The sequence below is a fragment of the Nothoprocta perdicaria genome, unplaced genomic scaffold (assembly GCF_003342845.1).
Source record: "Nothoprocta perdicaria isolate Ctin4 unplaced genomic scaffold, notPer1 scaffold_2, whole genome shotgun sequence".
In the NCBI taxonomy this organism is placed as follows: domain Eukaryota; kingdom Metazoa; phylum Chordata; class Aves; order Tinamiformes; family Tinamidae; genus Nothoprocta; species Nothoprocta perdicaria.
In genome coordinates this window covers 9257382-9279835 of record NW_020455204.1, presented here as the reverse complement: position 1 = coordinate 9279835, position 22454 = coordinate 9257382, and the positions used below count along the sequence as shown (strand labels likewise).

Here is a 22454-nt window from a genome sequence, read left to right as displayed (position 1 = left end):
AAATCAGCTTGGAAATTGGTAGGTTGGTGCAACCCTACATGTTAGACAAAAATCTATCAGACAGACAAAAGGTTACTAATGTTTGCTATTTATTTTGTTAAGTCAATAAAAAGTGCATAGTACAAGCCCTTTATCCCAATCCAACTCAGTAAAAGATCACTAGGAAACTGCAAATGGCACAGATGATTTTTGTTTGGCATAAGTCAGACATTTGAAACCACCAATTTTTACATTAGGTACATCACATCATCACTCTTCCTTTCTCAATAACGGACATTACAAGGCTAGTGATCCGCAGAAAATACATGAATACATATGATTTCTCATTTCAGAGCGTAATTATTGTGTTAAGCAGACTCTAAAAAAATACTATTGTTTTAACAAGTTCTAAGCTAAAGTCTAACTGTAAACTGTCCTCCGTACTTCCCAAGCTGCTACAACTTGTCTCTGACTGAGCTTAAAACCCTTATTACACAATTAATCATATCCTGAAGCTTCACATCCCACTAATCTCTTCCCCACTTCTTTCCCAAATTTACCATAAACATCTGCAACCACAACCCGATTATTTCACCTCAAACTACATCACTAAAGGCCAGATTTCTGCCACCCTTACTAGAGCTGCTGCTAGTACGTTATCTCAGAGTAGTGCCACAAACTTCAGTGCAACTACTTGGTGAGCAAGGCACTATTTAACATGAATAAGAGTGGCAAAATACAGTCCTATAATTAGTTGCTCTTACTCCAATTAAAGAGTGGTGATCTGCAGGTCATGTCCTGAAGAGAGTCTCTCCGAATTTAAAAGGCATACATTTGGACGTGGGATAGTGGCCTGGCTCTTCAGCAAAACGTTTTACAATAAAATATTTCCAATGTCCTTCTTTTACATAGAAAATTTAAAATAGCACTTTACACGAGGAAAGCATACATGTATAAAGTCACTGGGACAATTACTTAAGAGGAATTTCAAGCAAAGACACTTCATTTAAATGTAAAACACAACATTTCTCTCTCTGAACAAAACGTTCCTTTGCTGAGACCATCGGAGCTGGGTGCACACGGTGGTTTTATAAATACCTGCACAGACACGAACGTAAAGCAAGAGCGATCCTTAGAAGTAAGGAGGATCTGCTGTAAATCTCACTGACTTCAGCGGGACTTGAAATGAAGCCTGGTTTAGTGGGTTATTTAATCAATCAGGAGCTTGTTTTATGCATCCAGTAGTGAAGAACTGGGGCCACGGAGGCGGCCGACAGCATCCACCCACTCTTCCTCATTTTTGTTTCTTTAAAACACATGCTCCAATACATTTTAAAACACATGTTGCTTGGGAGCACACTGTTCCACGGAAATTCAATGGGCAATTAGGTCTAATTGGAGAAGCCTTTCTTCAGGTCTACGTTGCAGCCTTGCGAGCAGGCTGAGCTGGCCTGTCATTTACCCTGAGGAGGAAAGCCCTGTGTCTATCAGCCATGGGATCCAACACGAGAGTTTGTCAGAGCTCGTTAAAACAAACCTTTATGCACGTGAACAGCTACTGCCTTCCACTGAGCAACTAAAATCCTCATGAAATAAAGGTTTGTAGAGCAAGACTTTGAATTCCCACAAGCCTGTTCTACTGACCTTTAAAGAAAGAAGCTCCATGTTGGTAACACAAAAATGCTCTTTACATTATTCTCATCTTTTTTTTTTTTTTCCCAAATGAATCAAGAAAAATATACAGTGTCACTTTTCTGTACATCTTTAAAACGTCCTTAAATTAATGTACATAAAAAAGTCATTCCCATTTGCTAAAATGGGTGATGTGCACGGATACGTGCACAGCCACATGTCCTCGCAGACACAAACGCACACCGCACGCAGGCACACACAGCCATGAGAGGGGAAAGACGTGCCCTGGGGGGACACCTGAAATATTAGCTGAAATATTATTAATATCTTATTATTCTACAGTTACAGCCAGCAAGCTAGGATGAAATGTGAGGAACTGCTGATAGCACACAGGAAAATACCTGGACCTCCGGTATATGTGTGCTGTCTTGGGAGCTGGTAGCCTGTTGGTAGGATTTCATCCCATCTATCACATCACGGCATCACGGCTAAAAATTTGTTAAGATACTGATTATTGAAAGATTGTATCCAGGACAGAAAATTATAGCAAGTGCTTAGCACTAGATTTCTCTTTTCATAAGATTTTTAAGCAAACAAAATAGTTTTCGGAATAAACTGTTTTTGACAATACACCGACTAAAATATATCGTTTATTAAAAGATTAGTTTATGTTCATTTTTGGTGGAATAATCTTTTTTGTAAAGGTTCCAATATATAAGCAAAGGCTTTGACAGTGGCAATTGTCACATTCACTTCTTGGCACACATACACCCATACTCGAATTCTAGTGGACAATCCATGATTTTGCCAAAACCCCTGAAAACTATGTTAGTGGTCCAAAGACCTGACTAAAAGCTGCTCTGAACTCAGGGCAAATACAAAATAATTTATTTATTTATTTATTTTCACCACATCACTAAACTAATAATTGAAGCCATAATATAACTCTCAAAAATATATTGAAGAAAAAAAAATGGATTAATCTGAAGAATGGTCAGAACCTTCCATTTTTATAGATGCACAGGGATTTTCACTTTCCTTCAATGGATACTAGAAACCACTGCAAAGAAATTAAGATTGCTGTAACAGAAAGAAGCTGAGTGGAACCATCCACAGCTACAGTAGCAACCAAAAAACCCCTGTAATGCCTTATCATTTAATTGAATTATCGCCTACTTGAAATGGTAATTACATAAAAAGCAAAAATTAACTTAAAATTTAAGTAGCTAAAAGCAGTCCATGAAGATAACCGCCGACTGATAATTCTACTGTATGTAAATGAGAAAAGAAAGCAGGATTGAATGGGATTTAGGAGCAATCTGGTCACTTCGTTCATTTGGTCGTGCAAGGTTTTAGCTGCTGAACTTTTCCAATACTGCAGGCTCTAGTCCACAGGTGGGGCTGGTGGCTCTTGTCCCTAGGGGAAGAAAGGAAGAAAGAAAAGCGCACGCCAGATTAGAAACAGTGCTTCATGTGGGCACACTTGGCAATAAAAATACATGAACTCAGAAAAGAAACCCGCTTTTAAGACCTTTCGCACTCTATTTCAATATTCAGAGTACACGAGCATCAAATGACAGTCCTGTTCGCTGCCTCGAAAGGTCTTTTCCATCACCCCCCAGTGAGGTCAAAGATGCTCTTCCCAAAATTTCATGCTGTAATTTTGTTTGCTTCTACAAAATCTATGTTTTTTTTTCCCTTACATTGATGACAACTGCTCCAACCAGAGAAAATACAGAAAAAAAAAAAACAAATTAAAGTTAAAAAAAAAAAAAGTAGCATATTTAGTCTTTAGTAAAAACAATCAAATGTAGGTTATTGCAGAGTCTGTCTGCAGGCATTTTAAGACACACGTACGTTATGTGGACTGGAAGGTTTTCCAGCTGTGTTGGATCCTCTCAGGTTACTGGGCCTCAGCAGGAACAAGACAAGCGCAATCACCATCCAGGCCATCATGATCATGGCAAAGCTGATGCCATTGTCACTGGAGGAATTTGGTCCTGGCACTACGGACAAGGGAAACTCAAGTTATAAAACAAAGAGATAGCAGAAGTCTTTTCCCAAAATGAAAACACATGCATCCAAAGGTCCAGCCTCAATTATTCTGTGGTTTTCTCAGGAAAATCTAAAATTTGTGTGCCAGTCAGGTTTTTTCACTTGTCCTTTCTTTTGGCTTTAAGACAAATATATATTTTTCCCTCCTACTTCCGTCCTTTCCTTCCCAGACTGAGCTCTCCTGCAGGGAGAATGCTAAGCCATTATCCTGCCCGGATAAGCCGGGCTCACTGCAGACCCAGGTGCTGTGCGTGCACATGAGGCTGCTCTGGGAACAGAGCCGACGCTCCGGTCAGGGAGCAGCAGGGCCCCGTTTCTGGAGAGACATCTCAACATCGGTGCTCCTTGATGTGGCCCGTGATCCTGGTCCCCGGACTATCCAGGTTGGGGACCTGGCTGTTCCCTGGCATGTGGAACGAGCTGTGCAGCACAAAGCCAAGCACGTTGTAGCCCCAGGTAAAAGCATCAGCTCTCCCACCCAGATGCAAAAATCTGACTCCAGAAGCTGGTGGCATTAGAGACCACAGCTTAAACTTTGTGTTTGCCCAAAGAGAAGATAGTAATTCTAGTAAGAAGCAAGCAAGCTAATGCTTACAACTGTGCTGGTTAATGTTAGCAGCTAACTCTTGAAGTTGTTTATTGAGGATTTGTTCAGACAAGTGGCAGTGACAGAGATGCCAAATCTCCATGACTGGTCATACAGGTCATGTGGTATTTCTGATAACATCAAGTAAAAGAGAATTGCTGGAAGGGGAAACAAAATGCTCGTGAGACATATGAGGGGGAAAAAAAAAAAGCAAAGCCAAGGAGTAATATGCAAATTTTACATCTAATTGCCAAAAAGAATGGCTGAGACTTCAGAGAATGGAAATAAAAATGAAAAGAAATCTGCCCCTCCCCAGGCTGGAGGTGGTTGGTTGTTCTTTTTGGATCAAGAAAGCCTTGCAAACAAACAAAAAACCCCAGCACATTCAAGAGCTATTTCAATTAAACTTGGTTTCAAATAAAATTGTAACTATTGTTGTCAACTGAAGTGTAAATAAATACACAGCTAATGATCAATGTCATTTATGTGTCTGTATCTGAGCATTCACTGCATTTATTCCCCCGGTAGAGCAACACTGCTGGGCTTCAGCAGACCACACGGCCTGACTGCCACACAGGAAGCCTGCGCCCAAACACAGAGCTCAACTCAATTCTCGTGATTAACACCTTCATCTGCTAACTAGCTTGCTTTTTATTTTTTTTTTCTGCTGCCAATTCTATTCTATAAAATTATTAAAGCACTTTAAAAATATTGTATAAGGCAAATTTTCTTCTGTGTGCACTTTTATCTTGGTTCCTGAAAGTACACTTTGTGAATCCAAAAGAAAATCTGCCATTGACTGTCAGCATTACCAGTTTGTTTCCAAAGCCAATTAATCAACACTATAATGAATTTACCTTCAGTACAAGAAAGGGCTACTCTATTTTATTATCAACATTGAAAACATCAATGCCTGGAGAAATTCCACATGCAGACTGGTATCTATCAGATTTTTCAGTTGTCTCATCAAATCATCTCATTATTGCAGCGTCAAGTCTAGATTGCTTCAGTATTGGTTGGAAGTTGTTATGATTTAACATTTGCTACTTAATTTATACCCAGAGAACTGCTGGAGTTAGCCATTTCATTTGAAGGTTAATGCTGATATGAGATTAAAAATGTTGCCCAGGAGGACAGGGGTGAAAATGGAAACATTTTCACCCCTGTCCTCCTGGGCAACATTTTTAATCCAAGTTCATCTTTGAAGGCCGTTTCTTCAAAACGCAGCCAAGACCCAGCAGTGGGCAGGTTACGAGGCCTCCCTAGGGACAAGACAAGTGCAATCACCATCTGGGAGAAGCCTATGGATATTCCATTCACAACACAGCTGTTCTGCGGATAAGACTTTCACAAGGCAGAGCTGGTGGACTGACATCCTTTGCCAACATTACATGGGAAATAAAAATGGATAATGGGAATTCAGACTTTCCATAGCATCAGTGGAATCATTACTGCTTTATAAGCAAACAGAACTAATAGAGCTCCATCTTTAAATGTCCAAAATAGAAACATTTCTAAATGTCTCTATTTTAGTTGCTATACTAGCAACTAAAGAAGTTGCTAGTATAGAGCAATTTTAATAAAAAGCATATTTAATTAAAATGGCATTTCTTTTAGTGACAGCCACGCAGGCTGCTCTGCATGAGGCAAAGGTAAAGTGGAAACAAAATCAGTGAGTACGTTACAGTTTTAAATTCATTAAATTCTAACATAAAAGTGATTCAGAACAGTATATGCAATTACATAGCCAGGCTGGCTTCTGCGAGGGCTTGGAGTTCTGCTGCAGCACAGAATAATTTAGGGCCCTCGTTTGCATGAGACTTAGGCTAAGGAAATGCTGCTGGGTCAGTTCATGCTACGGGTCAAAGAAGGGAGCAGAAGGAAGCACGAAGGGAAAGCTCAGGCCCTCCTACCAGATGTGGCTTCTACCTAGGCCAGGTTGCAAGGCCCTTTGCATGGAGCCAAGCGTGCTGAAACACATTCTGGACTAAGTTAAGCCAGAAGCAGCTGATTTAGCACAGCCCTAACACAGTCCTGACACTGTTTATACTGTCCCAGCACCGCTAACCACCCCCCCCCCCTTTTTTTTTTACAAAAGACCATGTGTTTTAATAAGGATGTGAGATATTTCAGAATCTGCTTCTTTAATCTCTTGACATAAGGAGAAGAGGATATGTGAAGTCTCACATAGCTGGGATAGATCACACTTTTCCAAGCCTTGCATCACGAATCAAGAGAACAGCCAAGAAGCTGTTACAGCTCCTGGGATCAATAATGCAGAAGAAAAACCTTTCACTACAAAGAGCTCTGTCACGGAGATGACAAAATAATCAGCTGAGACCAGCTTAGCGATGGAGAACAGTTGTCTGAAGTCGAAATCAAGCAGGCTCGAAACTTATGCTGATGGGCAGAAGAAAACAGAAGAAACAAAAGAAACCTCTTATTTCATGCGCATAGTAATTTTACCTATAATTGATATTTTTGCGTATAATTCAGGAGCTTTTTTTTTATTATTTCTTATTTTTCTTTGATTCCTTGTGATGGGACAAGGTTGTCCTACAGAAGTGCCAGTGATGTCTTCTATTTCTTACAGATGGCTAAGAAATCGTCCCATCCTGGCCTCAAAGATGAATGTCCTTGCCGCCCTCCACGTCAGCTACTGCAAAATCTGGTTATTAAACTTCAATACTTTGTAGATACCAACTATGAAAGAATGTAACCTATGTTAACACTCTAAGCCAGGTTTAATCTCTAAGCTGGCTGTTCAAAGAATGATGAATTTAGTCCAATACCTTTATTTTCAAAGCAGCTGGTTCTTAGGGCTCAGCCTACCTCTATACCCACATTAGTCTCATTGAAGTCTGTGGGCAGTTCTGCTCCTCAGATTATCTGGAACAAAATTTTTACCAAGGCTGAGTTATCTCTGTAGAGGAAAAGGCTCTATGAGGAGGCCCTCAAACTGTGGGATGGGCTCCCATGGGAGCTAATGACCACAGCCAATCTTCTTGTTGGACCAGGTACAAGACATAAAATCTTTGGCTTGCCTTCTCCTACAGAAAAGGAGAGTGATGGGTGCTTTTAATAGCTGCAAATCAACACTAGGCCACACAAACTAGTCTTGTCCCTGAGACAGCCTGGAAGGGAAAAGAAATTTTATGTGACAGATGTTTGCCACTTCAATCTGTGTTCTATTACAAGACAGTCAAAACTACTAAAATGATGAGGTTGGTAAAACCCATTTCTGAAGATTTAAAGTCAGCCACTATGCAAGCAAAATTTTAAGAGTATGAACATTAAAATAAATAAATGCCCTTGTTAAATCAGGCTAGATCTGCTCTTAAAGTGCTGGTTTTCATTCCTCTGAGTTCAGAATGAGTATTGCACTCTAAAGAGGGAAGACAGCCTTTCTTCTGCTGCAAAAAGGCATCTCCTGAGTGTTTTCTGTCTTCTCCTCCTTCAGCTCCCCTCAAGCTTTTGCTGTGTAACACCCAGCTGTGGAAAGGCAAAAAGCTGCTCTGACATGTGTCTTCTTTCCACAGTGTTTTTAGTCCTTCCTAATCTCAGATAGAGGGGATAAATAAATAAATAAAGCAGGACACACTATTAGAAGTGTTCTGCAGATGAATCAACAGGGAAGAGAAAGAGCCTGTGGGCTCTCAGGAGATAATCCCTGTGGAGCTGACTTTCTCAAAGGCATGGATAGGGAAGCTGAGGAGAGCCAAAAGGAACCAAGTACAGGAAGGAAGAAGGGAATTACCAGAAAAGGGAGGGAAAAGCTGGCAGACATTCCGTGGTGTTAGGCCAGGCTGCTGTGGCTCTCCTACATGAGTACAGCTCAAGGTGAATCACACATTCATTTTAAAATACATAAAAAGCTGGAAGTAGGGCAGACAGCGTTTGGGATAGAAATCTCTGACTGTTAATACTACAAACCACCAGTTTGGAAAAAAATATGAATGTGGTAAATTCAGGTGACACCATCTGAGAGTTGCTGAAATATACAGGAAAAAGAAAATTAGGCAGTGCCCCCTAGTTCCCTGCCACATGACAGGCTGCCTTGGGAGAGCTATGAGCCATCGGAGCAGCTCAGCATCAGCCTGGGATCCTCCCTCTGCTGAGTAAACTACTGGTGTGGCAACAGGAGCCCCTTTCAGGGAAATCCTCCTAGCTCCACTACCCTACATCTGCATTAGACAGAATTCAGGAAAGAATTACCACTGTTATTCCTCAGACTCTAAGATCTTGCGATGTGTTGGCCATGAAGAATCCCTATAGAATATTAAATGTGCTGCATATTTAGAACCTTCAGCCTCATTTCTCCAAGGCACCCCCTGAAACAGGGGGGAGAGTCAATGTGAGAGCTATAAGGAGATATTCTGAGGAAGAACCAGCAGGGGAATCAACCAGTAAGCACAGGACCCAAAAGCCCTCTGAAGTGGTGCTCATACGCTCCTATATAGAGAGCATATAGAGTATGTAGAGACAAATCCAAAAGCAGTGGAACCCTCTGACAGGAAACTCTTGGCATTACAGTCACTGAAACAGAATGGTGCTAACAACAGCATAAAAGAAATTAGAGATATCATAAAATTAGAGTATCATAAAAATGTGAGAGAGCCCCCTACGCATACTGGGTGCTGCTGTTTTTATGCGGCTCCAGGAATCTAAATACCATTTGAAATCAGGAGTTGAAGAAGCGAAATGTACTCAAGGAGGAATCGACATAGGGTGTTCCTGAGAACTTCCAGCTGGTAGCAGCAGCAGAACACATGATGCTGCTCTGACACTGACTGAACCACTGCCCTCGTGTTTCCCAAAACAAAACCACACACATCAGTTATTCCACAACCTTCTAACTTAAGAATCCGTGTATGACAACATTCCCAGCTGTACTTCCAAAAGGGAAAGCAAAGCCAGGGAATGAGCAAATGGGTGGGAGTAAAACAAGCTTTCTCATATCAAAACCCTGGAATGATGAAACAGAGTCAGTATACGGAAGAAAAAGGAGCTGCAGGACCATGGGAAGAGGACATCCATCCAAGACACATCATGATATAGTTCAACATCATCCAAGTTCATCATGATATACTTCAACAGAACTGAAATGAAGTTATGGACAGGAGAGTGGAAGCAGTTTTCATGGAGCTGGCCCTGAATGTCTGTCTCTGAAAATGTCTTTGTAATCTTTCCATTAGGCTCAGCCTGTTCATTTTTGCCTTAGATTCCTGCAAGTCTTACACTGCTCAAGTTAGTCCAAGCACAAAATCACAGAAGCATAAAAGAATAATCAAAGAGGCAGCCAGAGTGTTATTGCATCAGCATAAAAATACCTCTGCTGGAACTAAATCGAAGACAATATAATAACATAAGAATGGATTTACTCTATATTTTTTGCTTTTTTTTTTTTTTTTAACAAATCACTGGCTTATAATAATTGCTGCCAAATTGCTTGCATCTGCACACAGTTATTGCAAGGATCCTTTCAGGATGGAAAGCTATTTACCATGAACCATCCATATCTCTAGTGTACTACACCTTGGTAGCATGAAAACGATCACAAAAACTTTGTTCCCATAGAAACTTATTCATTTCTAATGGTCTTCAGCCTCCAAGCTTCATGAATATTGATGAACTAAGACTTCCATGCCTGGAGTGACAGTGACCTACCACTTGGTTTCAACTCTGGGCTACAGCTCAGAAGGCTGCACAGCCCATCTGTGTCTACTTCAAACACGAGAAGTATTTTGCCTCTTATCACTGCTTCTTTCCCACATTTGGGAGCATGTGATTCGAGAGGAAACTAGACACAGAAGTGCAGAAGTCTAGGAAGCTACAGAAGTCTGCTCCAGGACAGGTGCACTTGGAAGAGCAGGGATGCTGGAAGGCTCAAACACGCAGCATAACTTGGAAAGCACAAGAGTAAAGCCAGCTGCATGGTTTTGGCATATATCTTTCCAACTCTATTTTTCTGGGAATACCTGGAAATAGCCATAGCTTTATCCCTTCAGCCCACGATGGCAATGAAACTGGGACAATTTAACGCTGGGAAGATGGCAAAGAATGAAGTACAAGCTAGCTGCCCGGCTCTAAAATGGTTTACTGGGGACTGAACAGTGAGGAACATGGGAGAAAATGCAGGTGATGTCCTCTCCCCACCATCCTGGCAAGGCTGACTGCTCTGCTCATGGACTTGCCGAAGACATGAGCAGCAGCGGATCTCCAGCAGCTTCCAGGAGCTCTGCTCAGGTGCCGCCTGCTCCCTTGCAGTCTTACAGTAATCCTAATGCAGGCTAATTGAGTGAGTTCATACGCTCAATTGGTAAAGCAATACAGGAAAAACAGATCCACTTAATTTTTATTTATAAGCATTTGGCGACGTTCCCTGTAGACCATGAAAAGTGTAAACAGAGTGCCTTGAGGCACACTTACATTACTGCAGAACCTCTGCACAGCTACGCAGCCTTGCAGAAGCTGATAGTATTTGATTATCCTAATAATCCTCACTGCTTGGGAGGGTTTTTTTTAATGTGTTCCAGAGAAAATTCAAGGAAGTGTGCAACTCAGTAGCACTCTGCTGCATCAACTACGCCACTACCAAGTCATACAAAAACGCAGTCTCAGGGTATGTCAGCTCATCAGCTAGTGCTGGAGGGGAGTCTAGTCTTCCTAAAGGCAGAATAGAGGGTTCACAGAAATGACAGTAAGTTGCTCGGCCCTGGCTGTGATTTTGCAGAATCACCAATCTCTGCTGGTTATGCTGCCTTCAATCTAGGGGGACAAATAAAGTCCCTCCCCAAATTCTCTCTCTGGGGAAAAATTGAAATTATTTTCCTTGGAGGCTAGTGCTAGGATTAAATAAAGTTTGGGGCCTGATCATGGGTGTTGCTGCCATCCTGACGCCTCCAGTTTGCTCACTGCTGCCCCTTCCACACAGTGCTTCAACACACAAGGGCTAATCTGAACCACCAGTGCTCTGAAACTACCTCCCCCACACAATGTCTGCGGCATTTTTCATTTAGTTTAATATGTTCATTTAGTGTTAAATCAACCCCAATCAATTTCAAAGGCCAGTCAAAAGGTATTCTAATCACTGCTGTTTGTTTTCCTTCCACACATGTGATCTCCGTCGTTACTCACATTCCTGAAGGCATTCTGTGTCTGTGCAGTACGACTGGGATTGTCTCAGCTGGAACAGAGAGAAGGGAAAGCATTACAATTAGCAACAAGCTTTGGTGAGCTTTTACTAAAGTCATTATTTAGTAGGCCATCAGAGCCCACCTTCAAGATAAGGAAGATTGTAACCAACCCTTTACTGCATCTTATGGTATGGGAAAACAAAATAAAACAAATTGAGGAGGTTTCTGAAATCTGTTTACATAGCAACATCAAATTAGCTGACCCAAACATTATTGCTTCCAAAAACGCTACTGCTTTTTTAAAAATTCAAGTAAAAAACCTATAGAAATATACATAACAGAGATGCAGATATCATTAGATATAGATAGACTGTCAGCGACAATACACTCTGCACCTACATATGCAATTGAGAATTTTTAATTGCTAGGTGTTATTGCAATTATTTAAATTAAGTATTACTACAATACTCGGTGATTATGTAATAATAAATTCTCAGACTTTGATAATGATTATGCAAAAAGGAACAGAACTAAGGTTTCACAGCTAAACTCAGCAATTACTGGTTTTTCTGCCTAAGAACAATTTGTAAAAGAAGGTTTTAAAATACATTTTTACATTATTTATTGATGGGTAAATATTAGAATATTTTTACTATGTTCAACCATAATGACTGTTTGCATTTACAGACCAAATAACCTCATTGACTGCAAGAAAAAATCAACACTGGATATCCTGCACTTCGGTATACGGTATTCTTTCTCAGAAACAGAGAGGTTAAATGGATAGGATTTAGTTTGCTTTATTATGGAATTAGGTTTTACTTCCTGCTTAGGTAAACTATGCTGATTAACAATGAAAGTCGTAAGAAGTGCAGAGTTGGTTAGAAGTCTTGGTTAGAACTGCCACTTGTTCTATGACAAGGTTTTTGTCACGGCAGTGTCACAGCTCCCAACACCTCTTGTCACAACAGGCTGAGATGTTTCTTATAGTGTAAACACACAAACATAAAATAGAAAGATGCTCCTTATGAAAAAAAAGCATCAGTAATTTGTGCAAACCCCTTGTACTGGCACAGCTGGTATACTCATTTACTGTATATATTCATAGTGTCATACAAGGCACAAGAAACTGCAAAGACCAACAGAGAAACAGCTGAACAACTGCAAGAAAAAGCTGCTGTTATCTGGAAAATTTTATACTTTTTGTTTTATGCATACTTATCTGCAATGACTGACACACTTGAGAAAGAAAAAAGAAAAGTAATTAGGAATTGAAAACACTGCATTCTTTGATTCTTTGACTAATATATTACAGTAATTTAGTAAGACTACCATGAAGTTCCCTAGGAAGCACTAGGAAGGCTGGATTTAATCCTTCAGTTAATCTTTCAGGAAATTTAAGTAAAAGACCTATTTAGCCCACACAAAAAATAAATTCAAAAAATCTATCCAATTGTATATTTCATGGTCTTCTTTCATAACTATAGAACCTCACTTTATTTTCAAACTAAAAGTCATTTTTAGAGGTTTTAGATTAGCAGATACTAGCAGTTTGGAAGATCTGATGTTGAGAGATTGCTGCACTGGGAACACCAGATACTGCTTTTTCTTCATTTTAAAGAGATCAGCAACATAATTATCTTCTGATCACAAATTAAGCCCTGGGAAGGGCTTAATTCATAACCCAGCATAATATAGTTTCCAGGTACCCACCACTACTGAAGGATGCCCCTAGTTATGAGGAGCAATAAGTATTTGACCAGAAAATTAACATGGGGCAGCAGCAATTTAACAGCAGTTACCCTGTCCCAAAGGTGCTGGTGCTCACACACCTCTCCGTGTTGGCACAGAAGGCAACGCTGCCTACAGTGGTTTTAACCACAATGTTATTTATCTCCTGTTCTACATGTTTTACCATAACCAAACCCAACTTTTTAAAACCAGGCAATTAGCATTTCTATGCAAGCCATCTCCAAAAGAGTGCATGCCCTTTTTGTGGCTGTTAATACCTTGTTCTACCTACCTACCAGATTGGTTTCCATTACCACAAAGGTAGCTTCAACCACAAAACAAATGTTGGAGCTTAGCTTTTGACCGAAAGGAGGGCATTAACCACCAGCAAAGCGTGTTCAGCGGCAACAGAAAGAGGTTCTGGCTACACCTTTCCATGAAGAGTGGTCAGAGGGAGGATCATGATCACACGATGGTGCTTTATTCACCTGCTTTTTGCCCAATTCCCTCATGAAAAGCCTGAACAGCACCCGTCTGCAAATGCCTGTTGATGCAGTGAGCCGCCTTACTAAGACACAGAAGTACCAAATCCCTGAATTTTTGTGTGTCCAGAGTCTTTTGCTCAAAGGCTTGTTGTCTGCAAGAGGCAGACTTTTATCCCAAGGGCATCCTTGGTGGCCCCTGAAAAGACAAGGCTTTGAGGCTCTCAAATAAAAGCCCTACTGGAAACATCAATGAGGGAAATATGTCAGTAAACAAGCAGGCCTAGGAAAAATAGCATTAGGAGCAGCTCTGAGGATCTGGCAAATGAGATACCCTCCCAATATGAAGAAAAAAAATCTGCTTATTTATGGAGGAAGAATGTAGAGAGGAACCTTTATGTGGTACAGAGTCATCAGATAGCATGGCAGTGCTTTTCAGAGGCCTGAGACACTAAGTATTCTATTATTTTTAAAGGGATTTAGAAGTTAACTCCACAAGACAGGTTTGGAAACCTCAAATTACCTTGTGAAATAGCTATTTGGAAGAGAAAAGTATGAAAAAAAATGCATCCTCAATTTGCAAGTTGTATGAAATTCATCTGAACTGAAAACAATATGTAATCATATAATTATTCAAACTTGCAGATCCCCACCTATAAGCCTCACACCTCACCAGTCTCTGCTACCATCACACTCAGCACTAAAGATATTTCCTGGAAAGTGTTCTAGTTAATCTGTGAATTTCTTATTACAGCTGCTTGTGTTACAGGAGGGTTTGATCAGCAGGCGACCCCTCTCTGCATGATCTTCTCCTGCTCCCTTCACCTTCTCCCCACAGGGGCCTGCAAAACTTCACTACCAGTGAGCAGCAGCTCCAGGAGAGCTCCCCGAGCCAGGGAGCTGGGCAGGAGATTTGTTTAAGAATTTGTTTAAGGCCAGGGACAGGCTGCACGCTGCTCTCCTGGGGCGCCCCGCAGCCAACAACTCGAAGGGAGCAGCAGTAAAAGCAGGTTTTACTCAACGTGCACAGGTGAGCAATGTTCTAGCTCGCTGTAACCCAATGCAAATCTGATCCCTTGTGCTCATTAAATTAGTCAAAAGGGGAAAAAAAAATCTGGCACGTATATGAGAAGTTTATGTAAGCTGAATAGTCAGGAAAGGTAACACCTTTTGCTGGAGCCAGAACCTTCCTTTTCCTACTGAGGTGATCCCTTTCCTGATAACTACACAGTTACTGGACACAGACACAGCAGGTGCTGGAAAACACCTGAACATGGGACATGGTCATTGGCAGGTACATCCAAAAAAAAAAAAAAAAGGGGGCAGAATTATGAGAAGGGACTGGAAATAAATACTCCTTTGTACCTAGGTTTGCTCTTCTCATGGGGACAGGGAGCGTGGATGAAATTTTGTGGAATGATAATAGCAAAAAGCTGAACCAGTATTTCCCTTTTTCAAAATATCTCTTCATAAGACTTGTCAAATACACAGAATTTCTCAGTTTAATGGTTGTCTAGTGGCTGAGGCCGAGTATGAGATGACCCGAGAACTGCTCGAGTTTGGAGTATGGCAATTTTGAGGGGAGGAGAATCGGAAAGCAGAGAGAATTCTAGAAAGTGTTGATCTGAAAGAGTTTGATGTACTTGGAGGCATTAATACTGCCTTTCTGGAGATATATCTATCTTATATACACTCAAAAATATAAATTTACTTAAGATTAATACTTGACTGTCTGATTGACACAAGGTAGTACAAGCTTCTCATGTTCGTCAGTATATTTTGTATCAGGCCCTTAAAAAGGACACAGAAAATAAGTGAAAAATCAGGATCTATTCAACAAAAGAGAGAAAAGGTTAAAAAGAACTTTTAGAAGTATTCATAGATTTTTTTTCATTTATATGAGAAGTTTTATGTCTGAATTTTAAAATTGTCTGTGCAGCCTGTCATCCAAATACAACAAATGCTTTGGTGTGTGAGCCAAAAAAACTTAATGAACTAAATTATCTTTTATTGTCCAAAATGAAGTATGTAGAAGTTGTAAACAGCATGAAAGCTAAGGTGGAAATAAAGGCTCCAAAATTTTCAGTTTTAATGCAGTGCAGACTTGCAGGCAATACAAGTAAAAATAATGATTATAAATATGCATGCACAATTTAAAATACAAATCTGAACTTTCATTCCCTCAGAGGTACATCTAAAATCCCAAGTAGTTTAAAGTAATGTAATTTAAACTTACAACCCACACCACACTGGAAAACTGGGTCAATATTACCATTTGGTTTATCTGGAGCCCCTGCTAAGGCAGTTCCTGGAACTGAAAGGCACCAGCGGCTGAATTATGGCAAATCGGTGCCCATTTGCTGAAAAGTCTTGAACATCAAGCCCACACGATGCGAAGAAGTAAAAGCAACAGAAGTACTTTGAGAGATCAGAGAGAAAAAGGCTTTTCCTCAGTGTTTGCCTACGGTACTCACTTGAGTATTTGTTTTTGAGCTACAGAAATCTAATGAGCAAATATAAAATGGCTCTCAGTTCAAATTTGAAGAAGCTCTTTGGTTTTCTTCCCCCAGAATCCACAGGTATTAACCCAGTCTAACCCAGCAGGGTTGCGTGGCAGTGTCAGAGCTGAGGACACCGCTCCTCCGGCTCGCTACACGAGGTGGGTTTTACAGAATGCTCAAGGTTGGAAGGAACCTCTAGAGATCATCCAGTTCAACCTTCCTGCTCCGGCAGGGACACCCAGAGCACGGGGCACAGGGCGGCATCCAGGCGGGTTTGGAAGACCTCCAGAGAAGGAGACTCCACAGCCTCCCTGGGCAGCCTGTGCCAGGGCTCTGTCACCCTCACAGGAAAGAAGTTCCTCCTCACATGGAGATGGAAATTCCTGTGTTTCAACTTGTACCCATTTCTCCTTGTCCTGTCGCTGGCCACCAATGAGAAGAGCTTGTCCCCTTCTTCCCTGCATTCTCCCTTCATGAACTTATACATGTTAATCACATCCCCTCTCAGCCTGCTCTTCTCAAGGTTTTAGCCGGTGCCCTGGGAGGCCGCAGCACCTCCCAGCACTCGTCCATGACGCGGGGCTGCATCCTGCTGCTCCGCTGGCACCACATCCACGGCCTCACCGGGCTCCGCATGGCTCCGAGCAGGGAGACCACGAGGGTGCCCTCACACTGAGCTTGGCAGGTCCAGCAACACTAACGGGGGCCGGCTGCCAACCTCTGGAGACATTTTTGTGAAGTCACTGTATTCAGAAAAGTCTCCTTACTTTTTTTTTTTTTTTTTTTAATTTTTTTTTTCCGAAGTGGAAATCTAATACATGGGCACACAAACACGCTGCTGTGTGGTGAAAACAGGGTGTGAACTTTCACTGCGTGGTAGCTGCTCCATAAAACTGCTCAAGTTCAAGTGAAACAGAAAGCTCGGTGAAACAGCCTCACCTAGCTGAACAGAGAACTGGCTTTTTCAGCACTGTGACCCCAAACACCGGGTTCATTTCATTCTTCCCATGAAAGAAGTTAAGCTATTTTGCATTTACCACTCACAAATGGTTACTGTGGAGAAGCAAATTCCCACTTCTGCTTACCTTCCCGGTACCTTGTTCTCCTGCCAACTCCCTTGCTCCATACCCTTCTGACGAGTTTTGAGGATTTGCTACCTCAGAGTGCAACAACCTCAAAAACTCTGGACTGGTTTCTGCAGCCTCTGCTCAGACAACTACTTTTTCTTCATTAAAGGTAATAGTTTTGCATGAAAAAATATTAAGAGTTCACACCTGGAAGAGGATTTTTTTTTAATGCTTCAGTCTACTGATAGAATAATAGCAATAAAAATAAAATAATTAAAAAAGATAAAGAATACAGTGGTTGACAAATATCAGTAAGATATCAGTGATCAGATGGCCCATATCCAGCTCCTGAAGTGGTGCAATAAAGAAGCAACAAAATGCAAAGAGCAGGGCTGTGGCAGGAACACAAAACAATAATGGAGAGTCTTGTGTATAAATGATAGGTGAGATGAAAATTAATTATTTATCAAGGGATAATTGAAAAAAAAAGTCTTTTGGGGTAACTTTTGAGACAGCTCATAGCAGAAAGAGATCTTCAGAAAAATATAAATGAAAAAGATAGCAAGTTCATGGGCCAGGTCAGGAGAAGATTTCCACATGAAAGATTGTCATGGAAGAAAGCCCAGAGAAACATGTGAAAGAAAGAGATAAATTAGGTACGAAGATAAGAGAGCAGAAATGGATAATGGTTGCAAGGAAAGAAGAGGAGGAAAAAAAAAGACAAGGGTAGATAAGTAGCAAGGCAAGGACAAATAACTAACTTGATGTGGTCATTTATCCCATGAGTAATTCAAAATGGAATCATGGGGAGAGTCGATAGAAATTTGTATGTGATAGCAAAGACAAAAATATATGATCCCCCATGAAAATACTTTTTTGAGGCTTATACTAGTTGCAAGCTCTGCTTGTCCCCTCAGCTATGCCAGACACCAGCGGCACGGGACGCGCTGATCGCATCCCGATGCCCCTGGCTCATGGAAGAGCTGCCTTAGCTTTGTTAGCAGCCCACGCCAGTCCTGTCCCAAGTATATAAATGACTTAGTAAACAACATGGCAAGTAAATTGCTGCGGTGTGATAGGCCAGTCCTGAATACAAGCCAGGTTGCAAATTGAATTGTAGCACTATCCACAGAGTTCAGTTTTAAAGATGCAGAAAATGACACCTACATGCATTTATTCTGCCACAAGCCAGACAAGAGAAATAAGAGAAAAATAAGAGGAAAAGAAGGGCATACAGCTAGAATTAAATTGTCTTTTAAACTATATTAGCTCCCTTCAGATGAACAGGCAAAGAAAAAGTGAACACTGCCTTCCCTGCTTCCACATTTACTATGAGCAAGTGCAGAATAAAAAAAAAAATAAATGATTACTTGTGAAAGGACAGAATAACAGTCTCCTATAAAATATGGAGTTCAGCCCCATGAGGTGACAGGTAATTTTCTCTGCCTTGGGAAATGAGAGAGGAGAATGTTTGGTGCCTTACAAAAAATATTCGCAGATTACAAACCAACACTTAGGAACCATCAGCCAGTTATCACAGAGAGAGAACATTATATTAATTTTCACTCCGAAAGACATGGAAATTTATGGAAGGAGACAGAGTAGAGGAACAAGTGTGAATGATCACCATAAGCACCCATGGGCCCTGGTTCAGGCAAGGACTCATCCCTGCCTTTATTTCCTCACCTCTCCTGGGATTACTGTTTCACTCCAACACAATGTGGCTGCTCTTTTTCAAATTTTCCCCAACTTCTCTACAATTTCATAACTTCTATTGCTGCTTCATTTTATAAATTTGATGGCCTTGAATGTGTGGAACATCACTAATGTCCCTCTCTCAGTGAACACAGAGAGGAATGATGGAGCAAAACAGGGAGTCTGGGAAGAGAAAATGAAGCACTAAGAGACAAAATCGTCCTACGGAGCTCAGTGTCGCTGACTACAAGAAATGCTAGATAACAAATGAATGAGAAAGGAATAACTGAATGCCATTCCAACAGAGACATTTGGTGACATTCATGCACAACAAGCAGGTCTCCCAAGAGGGCACTTGTATATCCAAAACCACAGATAAAGAATATATTTTTTGACTAAATGGTTGAGAGCCTTATCTCTCCCAAATGGTACATGTAAGCAAATGAAAATAGAAATCCCATATAGACAGCCTTGGAAGACAAAGACTGAAGAAAAATAGAAATTTTAATATTTCCTCTAAGCGTTGATTTCATCCATGAGTGATCTTAAGAGAAAAAGCACATTTTTCTTCTGTTTTTTTTCCCCTCAAATCAGATGGCTACAACATCTTTGATCACCACAAACAATTCAGCCATCCATAACACAAGTCATATCTATTGATTACTTCTTCAGTGTCAAGCTGCCAGACTTCTCAGGGCATAACCTTCGTGGCTGCTTGCAACACAGCCAAGCAGTTTTGAGATGCTCTTGACAGGTGACTGAGATATATTGCAATTACTGGTTAAGAAGGAGCAGCTTCCAACACACTACAAAGCTCAGAAATGAGGCATGTGAAGCATGCACACACACCTTCCACTTTCAGTTAAATCCTAAAACCTTACAGGTCTCCATTGAACACAGTCACACTGGAGGAGGGTAATATTTTTTCCTCGTTTTGTTATTTTTTGTTTTTTTAAGCATACATTAACTTATTTAGGTAACAGTCTCCACCTAACCTGCTTGATCTAGAACTAGTTCCAAGCTTAAAGGCCACTATCATGCTGCAGCTTCAGGAATTCGACCACTGGAAAGGATCCTATCTGCAAGCACCCACACTGGACTTCAGGGAACTGGGAACTGAAGACATAGCTCTAGAAGAAAAAGGGTGAGTGCATCTTCCTGCCCCCTCGATTGCTGGCTAGCAAGACCTATAGACTAGAAGCAGCAGCAACTGCAATTCGAAGTAAAAAAAAAAAAAATAAAATAAAGCTGAACACCATCAAACATGTATAAGGAGTCTTGAGGGCAAAATTCCCTTTTAGAAGGTCACATTAAATTATCCAAAAGACAGTGAGTTTAGTTCTCCAGGCTTCCAGGAGAAGGCCACAGCAGCAGGGTACGTCACTTTTATTGGGTGCTTGAGGGGTTATTTAAGTCAGGTTTAGCTGTGCTGACATCTTGAAAACTCTGCAGCCATTTGCAAAGAACGCAGATCTATTTTAGTCATCTTTGTTTATCCTGTGCTGTTTGCACAAGGTCTCCCTCAGCCAAGATTCATGGCTATGCTGGATACTATTTCAAACTAGGCCAGTTTAATAAGATTCTAAAATGACCTGGACGAGAGAATTTTGTGAAAATTTTGGTTGACCAAAGAGTGTTTGAATCATTTCTAACTGAATAGTTTAAGAATATACATTTTTATTCTCCTACAAAAAATCCAATGACACTTTAAAACACAAGTCAGATTTAAAAAAGGTGATTTGCTTTTATCACCCAGAGTTTTTGAGACATTCAGGCCTTCTGGTATAGCAACATAACTAGACATGGGCCACTGCTTTTCAATTAGCTAGAGAAGAAAATAATACAAAAGTCGTAATTCCCACAGAGGGTATGGATGGCCATGAGACCATCAGTTGACAGTTCATCAAAATGGATTGCTTTGCATTAAAAAATTAGAAATGTTTGTGGTAAATAGCACATTTCTCATATTTTTTTTGGAACTTAGTATAGGAGAATTTAGACATTGTTCCTCTAAAGCAAGTAATACTTTATCTGAGCTTAAGAAAGGAAACTTTCTTGAGGAAAGGAAAACAATACAAAATTACTGATTCACTATGACCTTCCTGGCCACTCATACAGAGGTCTTGAGCTTTGTGCAAGATGCTCTGTAACCCTCCCACTGTCACTGTGCTTCCCCCACAAAAGTGCATTCTCAGTCTGCTTTTCAGACTTGGCCTGGGTCTTGGGCTAATGCGCTCCATGTGTAAGCCACGCTTACTCAGTGCACAAGGAAGTCTGGATCAGTAATACCGCATGATGAGACTTTTTACAAAATAAATGAATACAAGAGAAATGCAAAAACTCATCATCAATCTTATCCAGACATTTACTATCCTTCGCCACAACTAAGACAGGAGTTATTTCCTCCGAACACTTTGGAGCGTCCCTCACCACAAATCTTTCAAACAATTGGCTCCTTATCTGAGTGAGCAACCCCATGGAAGCACTTGAGGTTGTTTGTTGTTCTTCATTCGTGAACTCTGGCTCTTCTTGTCAAAATAAGCTTTATAGTTGCAGGAGGCTAAACCAGAGATAGAGTCCTACAAGTCCAACAGATCTGTCATTGTCTTTCAGCAACTCTTACGTATCTGCAGAGGATGGAAAATCTCGTAATATTTTTCTTTTATGCTTACTTCCTGCTCTGAAAATTTCCAATTATCTGATCTGTCCCCAGAGCAAACAGTCAGCTCAACACACAATAGTCAAACTTTTATGCGGCAATTCCAAATCATAACAGATGCTGCCATGGGCATTACATATTAGAAATGATATTTATGAAGTCACAACCAAAGACTTAAGCTTTCTGTTGTTTATACATTCTACAGAATTTTACAATAATGAAAATTATCAGATTTTGAGAGCAAGGCCAAACCTGAAAAAAACACTTAAAGAAAAATGATAACTCAGTGCCACCGAAGCAGGTATATAGAAGTCATAGGACACAGGCATAATATCTTTACTGTACTGTAAAATACACTTCTACCCCAATTATCTTTTATAATTATGCTTTATTCTGTTAAAATTTATTTTAACTCTGACCTTCTGGGTTTGCAATATCTGGTCTGAGGCCAATTACAACAACTCTGTGATAAACTTGTTCCAAAATCGTGACAAGTTCTCCCAGCCATAATGTAATTCAACTGGGCTCTTGTGTCTCACAAAAATACCTCTCTGTGGTAACAAGAATCAAGAATTAGGAAGCCATATGGAACCACTCTGGGAAAATGGCATGTTTGGTTTTTTTTTCCCCATGCTTTGATTTTCCCCCAGTTGCCAAGCTGAAAAACTGCAAACTCTCTAGCCCCTTTGTTTCCCCACAGCCTTCAAAGACAGAAATAGGCTTTGAGGATCCAGCTCTCAGAAATAACCAGCGCTCATTCTCCAACGACAGGAGTCAGTTCAGCAGCTATGAAAATAAATGTCCAAGGGATCATTCTCAAACAGCAAAATTCCTGTTTGAGTGACAAAACAACAGCTTAGAAAGAAAGCTCTTGCTGAAGCATAGAAGTTAGGGATGTAGCGATGGAGGTTTAGCAAGCACCCTGCTAAAA

General features: G+C 40.7%; 1 protein-coding gene across 2 annotated transcripts in view; it reads right to left on the bottom strand.

Annotated features, from left to right (window-relative positions):
* Nucleotides 1-286: 286 nt before the first annotated feature.
* The window catches only part of SMIM14 (small integral membrane protein 14), a 43814-nt gene continuing 21646 nt past the window's right edge, over nt 287-22454 (bottom strand). For both annotated transcript variants that reach the window (XM_026037657.1, XM_026037656.1), the window contains exons 3-5: nt 11390-11438; nt 3469-3617; nt 287-3028 (exon numbers count right to left, since the gene is read on the bottom strand). In XM_026037657.1, coding sequence (XP_025893442.1) covers nt 2996-3028; nt 3469-3617; nt 11390-11438 — 231 coding nt within the window. In that variant the 3' untranslated portion in view covers nt 287-2995. The remainder of the gene's footprint in view (nt 3029-3468; nt 3618-11389; nt 11439-22454) is intronic.